Genomic DNA, 20,993 nt, shown 5'->3' with positions numbered 1-20,993 from the left:
TCAATAATTTGTCGCAAATGTCGTAAGCTATGGAAGAGTTGCCATGAACATGTCTGTTTATTTTTCTTTACATTTGTTTTGGCGAAAGCGAAAATGAATGTACCAAAAGAAATTATTGAGGCAGCCAGCAGTGTAGCTTCAAGTTTATTACATACAAAATCAGCTTCAAGGTACCAGCGAGAATACCACGACTTCAAAAAGTGGCAAAACAAAAATAGTGTGATTGGGGTAACTGAAGATGTTTTATTGGTCTACTTGAATCAACTATCAGCTAGATTCAGCCGTAATACTTTATGGGCAAAATGGTCTATGCTGAAAAGCTGCTTGGAAATGAAAGAAAATACCCCTGTTCGCAGGTTTGTTTTCCTTAAAAAATTTATTGAAAAATATGACGTTCAGTTGTCATCTGCAGTTTTCAAAAGGTAATAGCGTTTCTGAAACGAAAAAATGAGCGTTATACGCCAAAAAAGGCCAAGGTATTAAATGAAGAAGAGGCTGAACAATTTCTTTTACATGCTCCTGATGACCAGGGGTTGCTGGCGAAAATTGTAACAATATTTGGGATTTTTGGATGTTGTCGATGTGACGAAATTCTCTCCTTAAACATGAATGATGTAGAAGATATGGGAAAATACGTTATTGTGACATTGCGGCAAACAAAAAATTTAACAACAAGAAGATTCACTATAACCGATGATGGCTGCAGCTTCAAGCCCTGCATATTATACAGAAAATATGTAAATCTTCGGCCTCCTGGAACAGAAAGCCTGAGATTTTTTTTGACTTAGCGACATGGAAAGTGCATTTCCCTTAATGCTGGCCAGCACACTATTAGTGGTGTCCCAAAGCAAATAGCGAAATATTAAGGTTTAAAAGACCCAGAGTTATACACTGGCCACTCTTTTCGCAGAACTGGAGCCACTATGGTTGGAGGGTGGAAGAGCATCGAAATTGCGATGAGTTATGTCGATGATTCGGTCAACAAAAAAATCGAAATGTCTAGCAAATTATTTGGTAGTAAGGAGAGTACAAATGTTCTGCAGTCCTCAAGTTCAGCAGTTTTCTGTCAACAGATCATCATCAGTATCAACTCTTTCATCATCAAAAATCTGTGTTACTGGAAATAACAATTGTACCATGATTTTCAACATATATGACGATAAAACAAGATTTTCTAATGTAAATAATACTACTAACTTGTAAAAATTTTGGAAGTTAACTGTCAGTTTTACAAGTTAGTGACTTGATAAAATAAACTTTCTTGATTAATATTGTGTTTTTGGAAACTGACTTTTACAAATGAGAAACAAATAAAATCATTATTTGTCCGTAGCTTTTGCACGCTTGTTCGAAATGCATTACAAGAGCGATCTCCAATAAAAATACTGAACAATCCTAACGTTGCTTGCCTCCTAGAAAAACTTCCAAGTTTTTCTAGGAGAGTTCCTTTTGAAAAACTTTCGAATCATTAACCTGCCATCAAAATTTTAAGACCCCAGATATTTTCCATTTGAAGTTGAAAATGTGTAAGGACAGAATTGACTTCAACCATGAATTTTTCATCAACGAGTCCAACCTAATCTTTTGAGAACATTTTAGAGTCAAAATTCGAAATTGCAGACCTCTAAGAAAAATGGTAAAGCTCTCTTTTCCATCAACAATCGTACAGAAAAATTGAACAAATTCTCAGGATGTTCTATAAAGACGTGGAGCATTTCCGAAAAAGCAAGTTGCTTTTTTTAACGAATATTCAAATCTGCATATACTCCTTTATACAGGCTGTTCTACGACGACTTGGGGCCTTTCTCGATATAGAGGACTTTTATAAAAAACTATTTTCTCATATGTATAGAATGGTCAATGAAATTATTCGAACAGAGTTAGAGATATTAATATATTATATAAACATTATATACATTTGTGAAGGGGTAATTACAAGCAATATGAAAAAATGTTATAGAATTCATTAATTTCAATACATCAGAGAACACCAAGTAAAAGAATTATTCCTTTTCCATTGACATTTACACTGAGCATCCAGCATCCTGAATATATCATTGTTATAGACTCTTCATAAAATAAAAAATATCGAAGAACATTCACCATACAATTATGTGGAAACACCGTATACACATCATTGTGAATATCCGTTAACAAAAGCCATTTTTTTTTTTTTTTGGAAATGATCCTCGTCGTGGAGAAACATCCTGTAAATGAGTTTCAACTCGGAATTTAAATAATTTGAATTCATTCAATGAAATTCCGATTTCAATCTAGGAATTTTATTAACTTCCAAAATTGATGTCATTTCATTAAATTCCGAAATTCAAGTCCGGATGTAGGAAAATATCTTCAAAATTTTATGTGGCCGTTCTAAGCCTCCGTACCACCGCATGCCCTTATCTAACGGGTGTTTCAAATTACGCGGTTTAAAAAAAAAAAATTAAACACATACTTTGCAATCGTTTTCAAAAACTTTTTATTGGTAATTGAAGTATCAGTTATGACATTTATGTACGAAAAATAATATCTGCCAAATAACCTCCCATTGCAGCTCTATGGACGTCTACTCTTTTGTTTAAATTTTCAAGGAAATTTTAACATAATTAAGGCTCTAACTCACTGATGACACGAATAATTTCATTCTTTAGTTCAGGAATCGATTGTGGATTATTCTTATAGACCTGGCTTCTCACATAACCCCCAAAGAAAAGAGTACAACGGTGTCAAATCACATGATCTTTGTGGCCAATTGACATCAGCGTTTCTGGAGATTATTCGTCCAGGAAATTATTGTTTCCATTAATCAATTGCGTCATTTGCAAAGTGAGTTGTAGAGCCATCCTGTTGAAACCAAATGTCCTTTTTATCAATATTAATTAATTCAGGCCACAAAAATTCGATTATCACCGAACCGGTCTCTAGAAATTTTTTAATAATTCGACCAACAGTGCTTTCAGATGGACGATTATGTAAACCATAAAATTCACCAAATTTTCTGAAAACACTTCTCACAGAACGCTGATCTTCATGAAATAATTTAACATTTAACATTTTTATAAATGGCTTACTTTTTAAATGTCAAAATACCCAGACAATTTCGGTGCGCCATCTATAATTTATTTATTCTTAAAAAAAAACGCGCAATTTGAAACACCCTTTAGATGACTTTGCAAATGCTTGCTCGTATAGTTTTTCGAATCTTTTGTTGGTCGTAGAATAAGCCCTATTATCGACCCTTGATTTTGGGACACCCTGTATATATTGATGAAGCATTCACGGACCCACTGGATCTCTGCAGAGCCCACTTTTGGAGTCGCCGATATAGGTGGTGAAACATGAGAAGAAAGAGTTTTGAAAAGGAATTTGGGAATTATGAAGCATAAAAGGAGGCGTCATCATTGAAACCCTGAAAATAGGTTAACGAAAAATAAATCTCACACCTTGGAGAATATTCCTTTTCCCCAGTAGCACCTAGTGTGCAGCAATGAAAACTAAATAATCCAGTCTGCTTGCATCTTGGCGATCTCTTATTGCCTTCATTATTTTTTCATTATTATCTGCATCCAGGAAACTTTGCTCCGAAATAACTGAGATTCGAAGTCGCAATGAATATTTTATAAGCTTCCCCTACAAATATTCGACTAAAGAATTTCTATCGATATTTCATCGTTGAATAAAATATAGACTTCATCAGATCCACCCATTCATCATTGAAGAACTTTTCGAAGTCAATGCAATTTTTTACTCGTACCTACTTGATAGGAAGTGCTGGACTCTCGACAGCTCTGTTCAGTAACTAACCTTTGATCTTTCTTTATTGCCTTCATGCGACCTTACACCAGGGGTTAATTATATTTCCATTCCATCAAATCTGGACATGCTGGCGATGGCGTGACATGATACCTTTCGCATTAGGGCTGGCAAAGTGAATTTTTATTGGGGCCAGAACGGGAGAAAGCTATCGTAAATTTTTTGTGTTTGCATACTCAGTGAGCATTGACTTGATATTTTTTCCTAACAGCTGATTCATTTATCGATCCATTGCCCTCATGTGTTACGTATGAAAAAACTTTAAGTAGGTATATCGAGCGTACGAAATTACTACAAATATGACGCCTATGATGACGCTCACTGGATAGTAAGCCAAAGAGGAAACCCCCACAGTGTGTCATGAATGTCCTAACTGAAAAATGAAACATATACATACAGGGTGTTTTCAAAGGTGAGGCATTTTTTTTGAAAGAAGGTAGAACTCGCCAAAATTGTCCATATAAAATGTCCAAGATGGCTGAGATACAACCCCTAGAAGTTCGACAAAATTTCATTGAATTTCAAGTACGGGACTGTGGAAGCTGACTCCAGCATCGCAAAAACGAAACAAAACATAAACATATGGCTGGATAATAAATGGTTTAGTGCCAAGTTCATCGGATTAGATGCATCAGGTCACTTTTGAGAGAATCATAATTGTTTTATCGAACAATTTTAGGTGAAAAAAAATTTAAAAGGCAGTTTCTTGAAAGTGCTTATGTTAGTTATGTTGAAAAAGTGCTATGATGTTTCCCAATTTCATTCCATTTTTACGACGATTGTTGGAATGTTCGAACCATAAAATTGTGATGCCCATTGTAAAAAAATTCGTTTAAAATAAATTTTATTGGTGAGATTCTGAAGTATAATTCTATTTTTCACACTCATGTCCTAAGTGTCTTCTGTCAGTTGGCATCAAAATGAGCCATTTCATAAAATCGTGTAAGTTACTAAAAAATAATGAGACCAATTCAGCAATCCTAAGTTCATATTTTCATTACCACTTAAATATCGAACGAGCCAATATCCTAAACGAAACCACATAGTCTATCTATGTATTTCAGTAATCATTTTCAATTTTTTTTCAACCTTGTCATTTTGAAAGTTTTTTATACGTGATTTTTGGTGAAAGGCTTCATTTTGACCAGTTCTACCTTCTGTTGAAAAAAGCCTTATCTTCAAATACCCTGTATTACAAGAATGGTGTTGTGTGAACCTTCGTATGTTGTACGTTCACCCCTATGGAGAAGTAGCCAACCCTACGAATATTTTAATTTTGAACATGTACCGAGTGAAGCATCATTGTGAAGCACAATGTTACAGGATGTAACATGTAATGTAATGAAATTTTAATTCACTTTATAGGCGGACGACTGGAAATATTCAGCATATTTGTAAAAAGTCGAAACCAAGGTCGAAACGCTTGAACGTCAACTTTTTTCAAGGACACGTTTACCTAATCAATGGAGCTATCTGCAACCTCTACGAAAGGATTGCCATCCATAACACAATATTCTAATCTGTATTGGAAAAAAGTGGCTGGAGTCACCATGTGATGAAGCTGAATGAGTTCTTAGCAGTGATGTATTTTATTCTCGCTTCTGGCGTACAGGGTGTCGCTCGATAATTAGACATCAAAAAGCGTCGTGAAAGAATAGTTTGTTTGTGTTTGTTGATTGGATCGAGATTTCCCTAAATGGATAAGGGAACATTTCTATTAATTTTGTGGTTATCAGAAGAAACACAAAAGTCTCTTGAATAAATAAAATCAATAATGAATTAGAAAAAACAAATATTTAAGTGGGATTCCATTTTCCGTGAACTTCCAAATAAGCATACACATGTTGAGTAATTACCTATATGTTTCCATTAAAAAAAAAGAAGTTTGATGGGGTTGCCGCTTGGAGGTTGGAGAAAAATATTCAACGCCTTCAATTTGCGTTATTGGTTGAAGAAATATCAACTTCATTTCAAAGTTAAGCAAAACCATGTATTATTTCAACACATACGGTTATCAATAAATAGATAAAAAAAAATTTATTCGAGAGTTTAGTTCATCATAATCGTTGAAATGCTCAGAATATCATATGATAAGTTTCACGCGTTTTATTTTATCTCATCAAAATAATGAACTGAAGAAATCATCAATCATCCACCAGAAAAAGAAATAAATTCAGAAATTCTAATCTATTCTTGTTTTTCATAGTAAAAACCTTTTTCTTCCGGAAATTGCAGTGAGAATGGAAAATCCCAGGATAAGTTTGCTTGGGTGCAAGGTCAAGTTAATTACTATAAATAGGATTAATTCATATCAATCCAAAAGGTGTGATAAGTAATTTATGTTAATCTGTTTATTCAAGATCACGTGCGACTGCGTAGCAAAGATAAGAAACGTTTCAATGTGAGCCAGACGGAAATGAGCTACTGTGACTCGAGTGTATAAACTAATCCACGATAGTTGAGGAAGTTCGGAAATTCTGAATCTGTTTCAGGCGTTGTTCATCAAATTATGTTGATATTATGATAAATCAAATGTTTTCCTTCTCATCAGTTTTTGTTGCGTTTTAGGTTAGAATTGTTATGTTTTGATGTTTGGTTAAGTCTGGATCAGTTGCTTTTACGATTCTGCAGTCAATTCGGATTCCTGAATTGGGGGTTCAGTTTCCTAACAATACCTAGCTATAAACCACGTAAAGATGAAGCCAATTAATAGACCTAATTATGTGATTGAGATTGAGGGTGGTATTGTAGATTTCCTTCGGTCCAATTTTGGCCAGTCAGTGTCTGTAATTCGGCCAGCGACAGCTAATAGTTATTTCTAATATTGTAACTGTGACAAGTTGCATAAGAAAACATCGAATGCTAGTATAAGTTTTTCTTTACTTGCTAGAAACTTGATAATTATAATGCGATTTAAACTTTAAACATAGTGAACGTATCGTAGTTTTACCCTGGTTATGTTGTTATTAAAAGCTTGGGGCAATGGCAAGCTTGGTGCTATAGTTGAAAGGATCCTAGGATATTGGCAAAAAAAATTTTTCAGATCCTGTATATAAAAATCGAAAGCCCGGAAAGAAAAATGGCATTCGAAAAAATTTTTATTCATGAAGAATATAACTTTTTCTGTTACTGTAATCATTCAGGAATATTCTGCATATCCTGCGCCAAACTTTTTGACAGAGGATCAAGTCCAAGAAATGTTATAATATTTACTTTTCGCGGTTCAATTAATTTCATCATAAAATACTTCCTCGAAAAGTATCGCCATTGGCTACAATTCGCAACCTGCTGAAGAATTATTATTGTTTTGATTCTTACCAAATTGAGGGCTTGCAAGTTTTTCGTTTTTGCATCTATCAAAAATCAGCGATGCAATTATTGGATAAGATATGGATAAAGTGATACTTTCTCGGTACTTATAGAATATGGATAATTCACAAACACAGATTGATTTGAACTGATAAAAAATTGCCAGGTTACTAAATCACCTTTTTTGCGCCAAAAACTAATAGGCAAACTTTCAGTCTTTTATCTTGTCTCAAGATAAGATCAACAATCTTGATTCAATTATCATGAGATCAAATCAATGCGATTCAAATGGTTTCATTATGTACTTTTCCGATAAAAAGAATTTCTTAATTTGAAACAAATCAAACTGGATGAAGTATCAGTATCCTAAGTGATAATTTTCACTCCATACTCTATACTGAATAAAATCCGAGGATTCACCTCGATCCATAAATTACTGAAGAAATCTAAAAACTGAAGAAATCTATAAAAAATTCCATAATGTGATGGCCATTTGATATACATGACTCGTATCGGTGTCATTTGCTGTTTCTGGAGAATTATTCAATAATTGTAATCATAAAATTTTTAATTATTTTATTAATATTCACTTCTTGTTAATATTTACTTTATTGTAATTGTATCTAATATATGTATATTGAATTAATTGTAGTTATATTTTAGTGTTTTGACCTGTTTAATTGTTGAACTTTTGTTGTGTAAATTAGTTATCATTTGCTTATTCCCTTTGTTTGATGAAGAGAGTTTTGTTCTCGGAAATTATATAGAATAATATTTGCACTATTAGGATAGATACAAACTAGAAACAACCAATAACTTGGTATATGACTAGGATCAGATTCTCCACCATTTAGTTCAAGATATTGTAACCAGTCCGGCCCTTGCGGTCGGACCGAGAACCAGAGCGGTCGCTAGGTTCTGGAACGACCGCGAAGGCACGGGAATGTTTCCGGCGCCTATATAACCCCAGCGGAGGAGCAGGCAGTACAGTTATAGTTCCCAGTGCAAGCGACTAGTGGAAATAAATAGTTGTGACATAGTTAGTTTGTGAGTTATAAGTGTATTAAGTGTAAATAAATAATTTTAATGAGTTGGACGTTTTAGTTAAGCGAAGAAAACGTTACAATATTTTGAAAATGTTCTCTGACGTTATGGCTTGTCCTTTTGAATTTACCGAATTTTACACGCCTCATTTTGGGATATAAATTACTAAAAAGAAAAAGAATCATAAAATCATTCGTCAATGACATTTGCCTCTATTATTTGCGTTCTATTAGATTCTTGAGAAAACCCAAGCCCTCCCACTGAAAAAGAACCTATTCAGCTAGTTTAACTGGGGTAGCTGAGTTTCTTCAGGACATATCGTTAAACGAATTGACGTATCCCAAGGTTCTGAAAATATCAATTAGTTGACTTCTATAAAAAGTGGCGAGTTGTAATACACTGCACATGTCTTCGATTGCGGTTCACAGCGAACGATACTGAATGAAATGAAAAAATGCCAATATCTATAAATGAAATTCCAGGACCTCTAAGAAGATGAGAAGGAATTCCATTCATAATGTGAAACAAGAGATCAATCTGGAACTGCTGGAATTCAGTCAGTTCAACAATTCTGCATTTCCGCTTCGAAATATCCAATGAATGCCGAAATTTATTCAGACGTGCATGGAATATTATTATTTCCATTGAAGTTCTCGAGGAGAGCTGCAGAATGGGAGATTTCAATTCCAGCCATCTTTTATCCCACCTTTTTAAGTGCCTATAAGCTTTTGATAATTTCGATACCACGTATTAGAGCATTTTTATCAGAAAATTAAAATGAAATTAATAAGTTTTACAATGACATATTAAGAATAAGGAAGAATAAGATTCCTTGCGATTTCTTACTAAAAGAAAAAGTTTTACTTGAGTCATATACAGGGTGAGTCTTTGACTCGTGCAAATTTTTTGACAGTAGTCTGTTGCGGAAAAGAAACACATTTTTTCTGAATCGGATCGGTTTAAAAGAATCTTTTTCGAACACAAGATATAACCCACGCCTTCCAGTTTTCTCCATATGATTATAACGTACCATAAAATACCAAAAATTCAAAGGAACCAACTTTTGAAAGTAAGTTGGAGTATTCTTCATAATTTCTCATAAAATGCGCCGTTCCGAGAAATTTTATGTTCACAAAATAAATAGTATCTGTGAAATTTTAAAAATTGGTACTGAATAAAACTCTGTTTAAAAGATACATAATCAGATGTGTAGTGTCACAGATTTGGATAGTTATTCTGAAAGTAATTTTGTTTTTTCAGGGGTGGCACAGCTCATCATGAAAACTTAAATTGGCTTTATCTTAATATCAGGGCCGAATCGGAAAAAAATGGTATAAAGGAAAAGTGTTTCTTTTGACTTCAAGAATCTACTGTTAAAATATTTGGACGAGTCAAAGACATAAAGACTCGCCCTGTATATACAGGGTGTGGCGTAATGAATGGATAATATAGAGCCTGCGGGTAGAGGACTCTATGGCGGTTCAGAAAAATATATTTTACTTTTAGTAAAAGTGCCTTGGTTTTCGAGATATTGGAGATTTTCGAAAATTCAAGAGAATTACACCCTTCGTCACTCGTTTTGCAGGCAAGACTCCAAATGATTTTTTCAAACTGTTTTTTGGATAGTATTCCTGGATAGATGCGCTATCGAATGTAGGTTATTATTTTTGGAGCTCATGAATAGTTTTTCATAAAAAAAAGATTCTAACTCAAATTTTCCGTTTTGCTTATTTTTTTTTCCTAAGTGCAAACCAGCGTGGTGTAAAAAATAATATGGTTACCTCAGTGCCAAAGCAAGTGGAAACATGCCTGTTTAACTGGGGTCTGAAATGGTATAACTCACTCTATTTCCAGCATTAAATACAAAATCTCGAAAACCAAGGGACTTTTACTGAACATAAAATATATTTTTCTGAACCACCATAAGTTCCTCTACCCGCAGGCACCATATTATCCATTCATTACGCTACACCCTGTATACATTAATTCATTGCTGTATCCCGTTACCGGGAATAAATCTACAAAAAGACAAAAAGAATATAAATAAAGGTGCGAACAGACTAATAATTTCTTTGGACTAATTTCGACTGTGTGCCCTGTATATATAACATATGCTGGAATTAACTTCGAAACTAACATTAGCTTGTAAGAGGAATCATGATGACATTATAGGGGAACAGAACTAAAATATTGTTGATTGTCTTGTCGCGCCCATAGAAGATCGGCTTAAAGTTATTTCTGTCAGTTTTCTGGTTTCTAATAGCGCTTTCTATTGGTTAAATCAGTGCAGATCGAGTTCATATTCTGATATCATTACAATCATTCCAAAAGATCCGAAGCTAGTTTAACCAATGGTAAAAAAGCTATGGTTTACATTTTGATTTTGGCCAATGAATAAGTCCAGATACACTAAAGCTACGTTCGGCCAGTAAACACCGGTACAAAGTGAGTAGAACTAGAATTTTATCGCAGATCAGCTATTGTTAATGGAGCCTGTACAAATTGTCAATTTTTGAATGAACGAATGACATAGATCATTCTTAGTGCGGATTAAACAGAAATTCTACACTTTCATGAATAGTTTGTTTATTAGTTATTTTTTATGGTTTGTCTTGTTTCATAACCCTACTTCTACAGAACCTCCTTTCGCGCCATAGACACAGAGACATGGACTGAGCAATGTCAGCATGAAATTGGCTTTTTTTATAAAGAGAGATCGTCGGCCATTTATCTGTCTCTTTTTTGTTCACATAGAGGTGAGTGTGGACCAATCAAAATTCTAGAAAAATACAACTGCATGCCCGATGTTCAGTTTCTCTCTGTCACTTTTTTTGACTGTATTTCATGCATAGATAGAAAAGGAAGGCAGAGTCTATGTCTATATGTCTATGTTTCGCAACCCACCTTCGTAGCTAGGGCTCGAAGAGTGATTCCGAAAACTTTGCTCTGTCTGGAACGAACGACAACTATTGACACTTTCTGTTCTGAAACTGCGTGCCCAAACAACACGGAATAAAAACTGCTTATAGAGTCTACTGGCCGAACGCACCTTATGTAGGCACATTTTGAGATTTTTTCGTTAAAAATCGCGAATTTCTCCAAATGAAATGATTTTTCAGTCTTCCTGAACTATAGATAGTCGTAATATGTTGCCTTTTCATTTTTGCTTATTTTACGACTACTCTTTGATGTTTGTCCTTAATATAAGAGTACTGTTGCCATCCTCAGATTCCATCCCTAGAATTTGAATTTAGCATTGGCGAGAGTTCGAATCTACCCATTATGTCTGAAAACTTCAATTGGGTCAGCTGCGTGGCCATTATTTATAGAGTTATGAATTCATGTTTGATGTACGATTCAGCACCTATTTGCATAAAAGTTAGTTTACTCCGAATTAATACTGATATTGATCAATTTTAATTCGGATTAATTAACTTTCATACAAATAGCTGCTGAATTTTTGTGAAATCAAAATATTGAGCGGAAGAATGAATGAAGAGTTATTTACCGAATTGAAATCGAAAGGGGTAAAATTTATTGAAAACATATATGGTCTCAGCGTGCTTCTTTCAAATATACCTCCTTGTTCTTTCAGCATGAATTCAAAATGAAGGCGTTTTTTTATTCAATTGGACAATTATAATTATTGACCAGAGAATGAATTTATGAGTGATCAAGTATTTTGAGGATATAAAAAAAATTTTGTACTTACTTATTTTCATATTTAGGATGTGGAACGTATTTAATGCACTCTCTTTTCGTGAAGGTTGCTTCTATCCAACTCCGCGCAGGAGCCTGCAAAAAACACATTTGTTGAAAATACTGCGATGAAATTTTATAATGCTTATCAGCCATTTTTATTTGAATTACACTTCAGCAGGTTCAGTTGATTCATTTACTGAGCGACTATTTATTTTTTCTACAACTGTATTCTCCTACCCGGGAAGGGATTTTCTCCGCACTAATGCTGGAAAAGGATAGTTTGGAAACTGAAAAGCTTAGGTAAACAGAGTTTGGTTCAACTGCAGTCGCGCGAGGGAACCCCCGCACTTGTTAGGAAAATAAGTAGGTACAATACTCAAAAACTGTATATGTATTCCAGAGAAAACTTAATTTTGATCCTTGACACAACTATTCAGTATTGCTGTACAATCTACGTAGACGTTTCGCACATACAAAAAATTTGACTCGTTAAACCGTTAAAGTTAAATTAAAAATTCTTTGATAACCCCATTGACACAATGACGAATAGCATAAGAACAGTAAAGAAAGCTATTCGATATTTACCCTTGATTTCAAGGTATTTGTAACAGAGGTAACTTTTCTTAAGCTTGCAGACTCCAAGTACCAAGTATAACCTTCATATTGTTCATTCCATGATGTCGTCGGTCTGAAGCAGTCTTGCTTACTTTTGCCATTTCAGGCAGGGTTAACTAGAACGGAGTAAGGTTGGCACTCATGAAATGTCGTTAATGTCATAACGCCGTTTCCACAACTTATATCAATTTTTATTACGAATATATCGAAAGTAATAGAAAAAAAGAGAAGAGAGGGGTTTCAGGAAGTGCTATTTAGAATTCAGGTCCGCTCATTCATAGTTATAACCTGATATTCTAAAATCCACAATACGTCAGGCGGTGGCGAACATAATCAATGTAAGTGAATTTATATAATGTTTTATCTGAATCTAAACGACTTATATTTCAGCTGAATATTTCCACAATCAGAAAGATTGTGAATTAAGAGGATGACAAAGATATTCCTTCTATTGGGAGACCCAAAAAAGTGGTGGCATTTGAGAATTTTATGTTTGAGTGAATTAATGCGAAAAGTTTACAACAGGATTTTCGATTAATGTCATCGCAGAATAAGTGCCCGAAAATTGATTTTTCTATTTTTCATTGGACTTTTCCTATACATTGTTAATGTCTTAAGGTACCAATAAATACCTAATTATTATTATTATATCAATGTATTAAGATGAACAGCCACAAATACGCGCTAGTTGTCCTGTTAATTGTTTATTCATGTGAAATTTTTGTTCAAAGGTGAAGTTCATCTTGACTTGAAACTTTCTTTAATTCCTTTTACTTATATTGATGCCAGATGATTTTTGTTGAAAAATTCTACATTCTTTTAATTATCTGTTAATTCCTTCGTGAGATGCCCATTTCCAACCACAGCATCATATACATTTCATCTTGGGTTAATATTTTTGAAATCTACAACTGATGTAACGTATTCAAACTTTAGCCGAAGAAGATAACGAACATTAACTCCCCCCAAGCTAGTGCATATTATGATGAACTTCAATTATGTTCCTCACATATTTCGACATTGTGATAAAATACGTAATAACAGAAACTTTTACGTAGAACAGGCAACATAGCGTTGATTTAAAACCCAAAAATGTTTTGACAAGCTTCATAACCCCACATTTTCGTACAGAGTGAAATGTGTCAAATTTCCATGGCCAACCGAGTGCTAAAATAAAAGTGAATGGAGTATATATGTAGACATCAGTACATATACAGAATTGTTTTTTATTTTTCTTTATATAATATTACATTCACGCACACGCAAATTATCCACAATTTTAGAGCAATGTATTTCAACTAGGACAATTCAACTGGAAAGAAAATACAATTTTTTCTGGGCTTGGAAAATAACTTTCTTGGGTAATGAAATATTTATTTTCCTGACAAGTAACTACGCAAAATGGCAATATTTCTCAAGCAAAAATGTTAAGGGAACGGAGTTCAGATGAGACGAACATTTTTAAGATTTAATGGAAAGGAAAATGTCTCCGATTCTCGTTGACAGAAACGAAGGAATAGTCGGTACAATGTGTCAAAGTCGGATGAAGTGTACATTGCAATAATTATATAATTTATTTATAAAGACTTGAACTTGAAGTGGATAGAACAGTGTATAAGGAAGAACTATTTCTCACCCTGCATACAGGATGTTTTCTAATTTAATTTATGGGGGTGATTTTTGGGCCCATTTTAAGAAAAAACTTATATATACTATACTTATAAACTATATATAGTGGGCTGTGACCTGAGGCAATTTGCTATTTCTGTTGTCAAGGCGGTTGTCATTATTTCGTGTAACAGTTCATCAGTCTTCAAATTCAATTCTTCGCGTCTTATTTATTTTTGAAAACATTATCACCCTGTATCTCAAAAGGTAAGACGTTTAGGACATATGTTCATATGAAGTTTTTTTTCATAAAATGGGCCCAAAAATTATCTCTCTAAATATTGACATTCAATTAGGAAACACCCTGTATACCTAATAGTATACATAAATTTTGTCTAACGATGTGATTTTTGAGAAATTTCCCGTTTCCAAAGGCTGGGCTAAAAATTCACGCAGGCGACTGTGTGTGGAAAAGTACTATTGAACGCAACCTTATCGGAAAAATATTCTTTGGGCTGGAAAACAAAAATATTTTTCGGAATCAAGGAATAGAATATCTTGATTCAAAAAGTATTTTTTTCAAGAAAGCTTGCTCTCCGGTTTACAATACAGTAGTTAAATGAATAAACATTTATAACCCAAGTATTTCATACAAAATTTTATTCCATTTTGATAAGGATTCAAATTGTAACACTTTTTAGAGAATTATATAATTTATGAAATGTGATAAAAGATATGGCTTCGATTGATTGTTGCTAGGTTGTCCATAGCAACAAGAGCAAGATGAAGTTTATGCGATCATTGCATATAAATTAATCAAATCAAATGAAAGTAAATTTGATCAGCTTGCCCGAACTCTGCTTCGTATCGACAGTTTCGTACGGGAAAGTACCACTTTTCACACTTGTTAGGAAAATACCGATTAGTTTACTAATTCGTCAACTTATGCTTGTCGCTATGGGTTCAATAATGTCGTTTTTAAACGTCAAAATGAAATGAAAAAATATTCGGACTCATAAATAATTACTGACAACATTTTAGGGAAAAATGTTTAAGGATAAACCAAACAAATATATTTTCTCTTCCGTTCAAAGAATAGTTATGTATTATTCCTTACCCGAGTCCTTACCTATTATGTTTCTAATAGAAATCTAAAGGGAGGAAAGAAATAATTCCTTAGTTGTGAGAAATTTTTTCTCAATGCTCTAATTTTTCATTTTTTTTTTATTTCGGATACTCAATATATTTTCTCCGGTTTCGGTAGTCGAACGTTTTTTTTTCTCGAAACTCTGAGAATGAGGCATAAAAAATGTTGGTCCGACCTTAACGAAAAATTTGACTAGAATATTCTTCAGGGGTTCGAAGTGTATTTTTTCCGCGCTCCTAATTAATTGCCTTGACTGCGAAAATAATATTTTCTGTGAGTCTTCTGGTAAATTATTTCCATCGAACGGAAGAAAAAATTATATAACTCTATCCATCTTCCTACTTCACGCATATGATCAAAAAGAAATGAATAAATTCGATAAAATTAGGTTTGAAAATCCATTTCCACCCGACAATGCGGTCCCATCTAGTCCTCGACTAAGATTGAAATATTTTGAAGGACTGCGAAAATTCCTATTTCCGAAAGCATTCAATGTGGACTTCAAACTTCAAATAGGTATACGGACTTATGTAATACTCAATATGAAACGTTTTACCGCATAAGTTACTTCATATGGTTATTCAGTATTCGAAATACGAATATTGCATTACGGTAGGTATATACAATTCACTAGTATTGAACCTTAAAAGTGGTTTTATGTCGTGTTAACGAGACTTGTCGTTGGTCGTTGTCGGGTAGTTACTGATTGCAAATTCCCTCACGTCAATACCTAACATCAGTTTATGTCAAGTTCGATTTGTGGTAATGAAAGTTAGTGGATTTCAAAGGATTTTGAAATAATGGACCTCCGTGGAATTTGAAGTGATTTCTTTTCGGATTGTGAAATTACATTTTTTATGTGCCGGTTTTTTATGATGGTATAGGTTATTAAGCTTGCGAGTTAATTGCCACAAACCTCACATCACTTTCTAGCCAGAATCAGTTACATCAATTCCTTATCAAGTGTTGGATTTGGATTTTGGATATGTGTACAGGGTGGGCAAATTTCGTTGTCTACTGAGGGGATCTCGAATACTATAAGAGCTAGAAGAAAACCGTAGCCACATACGATTCTTCGTTTTTCAGTTATTAGCAAAAAATGAGATTTTGATGAGATGATGAGATTTTGTCGAAAAGTGCTCATAACTTTTTTGTCTTTGAAGGTACAGATCTGAACCTTAAATCTTCTTAGGTAGGAACTTTTTTACGTAGAATTCACTGACGAGCTCAAAATATATTTTCATTGGAATCATTAGGGAACTTTCGTTTTCTTAAACGCACACTTTTATTGAATTTGTTATTTTTGAATTGGAAAAAATTTTGTCAGTAGATTTTAAGTATAAAAGTACCTATAAGAAGGTTCAAGTTTTGGATCTGTAACTTCAAAGACAAAAAATTTATGAGAACTTTTCGAATTCGTCGAAATCTCAATTTTCGTTGATAACCCAAAATCTAGAAATGACAGGCCGGTTTTGTTTTCAGATTTGGGTTGGTCAGTAAAAAAGAGCTCGAGAATGTGTCATCCGTTTTCTTCTGGCACCTACAGTTCTCGAGATCCCCTCAGTAGACAACGAATTTTGCCCACTCTGTACTAAATTTAAACTTGGACTTATTTCAAAAGGTTCAAATTTGCAGAGAACCTTCGTTTAGGGCTAAGGCGGACAAACTTAGAAAACAAAAATACTGGTAATCATTTCAAAATCTTGAGGTGGGCCGGATTAGAATTCACGTGGGCCCGGACCTGGCCCGCGGGCCGTAGTTTGCACATGCTTAGTTTAGGGTGTAAAGAGTGACAATCAGATGTTTTGTGAAATTTCAAAGTTCAATGAATCTTGAACTAATCAATATACTGATTTCAAATTTTGAAGTGATGTCCACTCTTTTCGACAACCTTCGTTCAACATTTTTGAACAGGAGTAATAGGACAGTTTTTGACTTTTTCCATATATGATAATATCAGTTTTCTTTTTTTATATCGATTTTATTTCAATTTTTTAATTTGTTTGATCGTTATTTCACTCTTTGTAGTGTGAAATATTACACAATTATTAGGTACCATATCATTTATTAATCCAGTTGAAAAATAAACTGGCGCCCTAGGTAAAGCTCCAAATTGGAGCCCTAACAGAGAAGTCAACTTTGTTGAATTCAATAATTAGGTATTGCATAAACTGAGTATGAAAAATTGCATTTTTTCTGAAAAAATTCAATCAGCAATGGTAACATATTCAACAACAAAAATTAGCATACTTTTGAACTAGTACAAAAAATTTTAAATACTTTTAGTATAGATAAAAGGTGAATAATTTAGACAGGGTGTTTCCAAATAATTTGCAAAATTTTTTAGGAAGAGAGTCCTATGCGAAAATTTAACGAAATGGAAACTAATAAAGCTCTTTCTTCAAAAAATAACAAGCTGTATAAGCAGAAAAAAAATCTTATTATTTCTTGTCGAAAAATCTGGAGAGTTGAAGAAATGACATTCTGTTGTCATGATCCTCTTATTATTAGATTATAAATCAAAGCAACTTTACAGCCATAAGCTAGATTTTTTGGTTCCATCTAGATCCGTTCATGCACATGCAAACGTTGTATTTAATTTTTTATTAGGAAACTATATATTGCTTTTACGGACATGATACCAGAGTCATAAAAGATTTTGAATAAATATTTATTTTCAAATTGAGAAATTTTGTTTAATATAGAAGTTCTAGTAAAAAAATTGATAGTGGTTTAATGTCTCACCTCTTCAATAGATCACAGCATCATTTAAAAAAATTTCATAGGCAGCCTTTTCATCGGTAAAACATTTCCACAAAATGACATCCTTTCAAATGAGCTACACGTCCAATGTTCATATAACAATATTTTTGTTTTGCCCAATTTTTAAAGAGTTTAACTTTATAAGGAAAGGCCTGAGAGCTTCAGTTCATATGAAAGACCCCAGGGGTAATACCCTGTGTACAAGATGAGATGAAAATCAGTGAAGTGAATTCTGTAATTTAGTTGACTCTTCCTGCTTTCCTTTTAAAAAAAAAACACTGCCGGTCTTCTCGAATTTATTTCCGAAAAGAAACTATGAAGATAGAAAGTTGCTAGGGCAATATGCGAACACATATTATTGAATTGAGAATGCGGAATATGAAATCGAATCAATATTAATACTAAGGAATTTAAAGGTTGTAATTTTTGTCACTTACTAGGGTCCTAATTCCTGAACCTATTTAGCTATCAGCAATAAACGAATGATGAAAAAACGAAAGCGAAATAAAAAGAATAAAATAGGTAGGTAAAATTATATGTATTGAAAAACATACATTTTGAAGGTAAAATCAAGTAGGACATAATTCATTTTTGAAGTCTGAAAAATCGAAAGAATTTATTTTTCCAATAATTTCAACCTTAGGGTCCAAAAGTATTCCCTAAGTTGTGAAGATCTTACGAATATGAAAAATTGAATATAGTATAAACATCATTATTCAGGATTTTCTATAATTTTTTTGCAGGTACCCACTGCCTAAACAATGCTTTTAAACTACCGAGTTACAGAGCTCTTACCTTGAAGAACGCGAAACAAATCCCAATACATAGATAAAATACACAAGAAAAAGTCAATAACTTATTTTGCACAAACAATAAAACATTAGTTGAATGATATAATGAATTGATTCAGGAAGAACCTTTGAACTTTCCCTTTTCTTTTCGTTTGAATACTGAATATGAATATAAAAATAAAATACTTTCTCATGTCTTTCACTTGACTTCACTTTCTGAATTCTTATTGGAGAATTGGGAATAAAAATAATGTCCGAAATATTGATATTGATGACCTCCTAGCAGTTTATGGTTTCAGTTTGTCGCATTCCCCCTGTATAGAAAATTAAATAGCGGATGTCACTGCGTCGACACCGAAATATGATGAAAAATGTATGTAATCAAATTTTATATACACTGAAATGCAACAAATTCTTCCTAATAGAAAAAACATTAAATTTCAAAAAATGAAAGGCGCAGTGACATATCAAGACATCCTTCAACATCCATTCGAAACTTTAGTCTTTTCGTGAAAATTTGCAGGAGTGAATCATGAATAATTGAATGCAGTTTTTGATCCTTGATCCTTCTTAGATACTCGCACTATTGCGAGCTAAATCGTGATTCAATCGTGCAAATTGCCAATTCCCGTATGGCGTCTAAACCAAGAATTCACATGACATTTCACGTGAGTGCTAACCTCAGATACCTGCTTTTGCACCCTGTTTAGGTTTACCTTTGATTTGAATTACGCTCGTCTGTACGTATCATGAGATCCATGAGAGAGTGAGAGATCCACTAGACTCACTAGAGAGTTTTTAAAATTCGTAGAAGTCTCAATAGGTTTTAATGTGGAACGTTTAAAATCTTGCTCCTCTAACTGCCACTGCATGAACAATAATAAAACTCTAAAAGGGAGACGAAAATGTTTCCACAGCGATCAACTAAGGAACTTTCGAAGCTCTCGGTGTTGACTATGTTATATCAATTATGGTAGATAGCTCTATATGGCGAATTCACTGAGGGAGCCCGGAAACCAGGAGGCCACTACAAGCGGTTTAAGGATACACTACATCAATCCCTAAAATCAGTTAATGCCAATCATAACTGGGAACAACTAGCGTTAGACAGGTCACAGTGGAGGTCTTTGGTACACAGTTATAATGGAGACTCGAGAAGGATACAGCGGCGGCCAGATCTGGTTGGTGACTATCCATGCCCGGAGTGTGGTAGGATATGTAGGTCTCTACAGTCACAGGAGAGCACACAGTCGCAATTAGCCCTGAAAAATTATAAGTCTGTTCGCACCCTTTTTTTTTCCTTTCTTTTTCTTTTCTTTTTTTTTTCCCTTTTTTCGTCTTTTTGTAGATTCATTTCCGGCAACGGGATACAGCAATGAATGAATGAATGAATGGTAGATAGTCGATAAACAATAGGAACGGATATATGCTCCACTGAAAATCTTTCTAAACTGGAATAGTATAAGTAGATCTGAAGGAGATAAATAGGCTAGGGAAAATTCGTTGACCTGATATACAGAGCGAATACCTTCGGAAAAAAGGAATTTTCAATCATTAGCAAGCCCTTTTGTGGAATGTCTCTGACAGAAGTAAGCGTGGAAGTTGTTGAATGGAAAACGAAGCAGATGAACATTTGGAGCGATAATATTAAAAACAAATTGTGTTTTTGAGAGAAAAACTCATTCTGTCACTTCGAGAAGGCAAAATTTGTTTACTTACGAAACTTATTCTATATCTCCGATGACTACAAAGAGGCTACAACTTCTATCATACAAGCTTCTAGCCTTAAGAGGGGTTCATACCACGTAACTTTTCGCCTTCCGTATAAGCCGTAAAGAGGGGAAAGACTACCACAATGTGGGGTGTTGCCAGTAGAAGTTGCGAATATTACAATAGTTCAAACCTTCGTCGTAAGGATGCCAGTAGTAGATATATATTTTCAAGTTCAGCGGTTTTCAATTTTAGCCAATGCCGAGACTGTGCGAGGAAAATTTTTATGAATTCATGAAAAAAATCAATTTACCTCGGAAAGTGTTCAATATGAATGAACATTTGTTCTTTCATGACAAAATATTTCTTTTCCGTTCGAAAAAAAATATTTCTGGCCCTCTGAGTTGACGAACGAATTGAATTGAATTAAAATGAAAACCCCATATAAATTAATATTGAACTAACCACTGAAACGGTAATAGACCCCTCCT

The 20,993-nt window shown here is 33.9% G+C and overlaps 1 protein-coding gene across 12 annotated transcripts in view; it reads right to left on the bottom strand.

Annotated features, from left to right (window-relative positions):
• Window positions 1-20,993, bottom strand: part of LOC123308048 (transient receptor potential cation channel trpm) — a 285,453-nt gene that overhangs the window by 173,013 nt on the left and 91,447 nt on the right. For all 12 annotated transcript variants that reach the window (XM_044890584.1, XM_044890574.1, XM_044890579.1 and 9 more), the window contains one exon: window positions 11,879-11,961. In XM_044890584.1, the coding sequence (XP_044746519.1) occupies window positions 11,879-11,961 (83 nt within the window). The remainder of the gene's footprint in view (window positions 1-11,878; window positions 11,962-20,993) is intronic.

Source organism: Coccinella septempunctata, chromosome 2 (assembly GCF_907165205.1).
Source record: "Coccinella septempunctata chromosome 2, icCocSept1.1, whole genome shotgun sequence".
In the NCBI taxonomy this organism is placed as follows: domain Eukaryota; kingdom Metazoa; phylum Arthropoda; class Insecta; order Coleoptera; family Coccinellidae; genus Coccinella; species Coccinella septempunctata.
The sequence above is the reverse complement of the archived record's forward strand: the minus strand, read 5'-3'. Positions and strand labels throughout refer to the sequence as shown.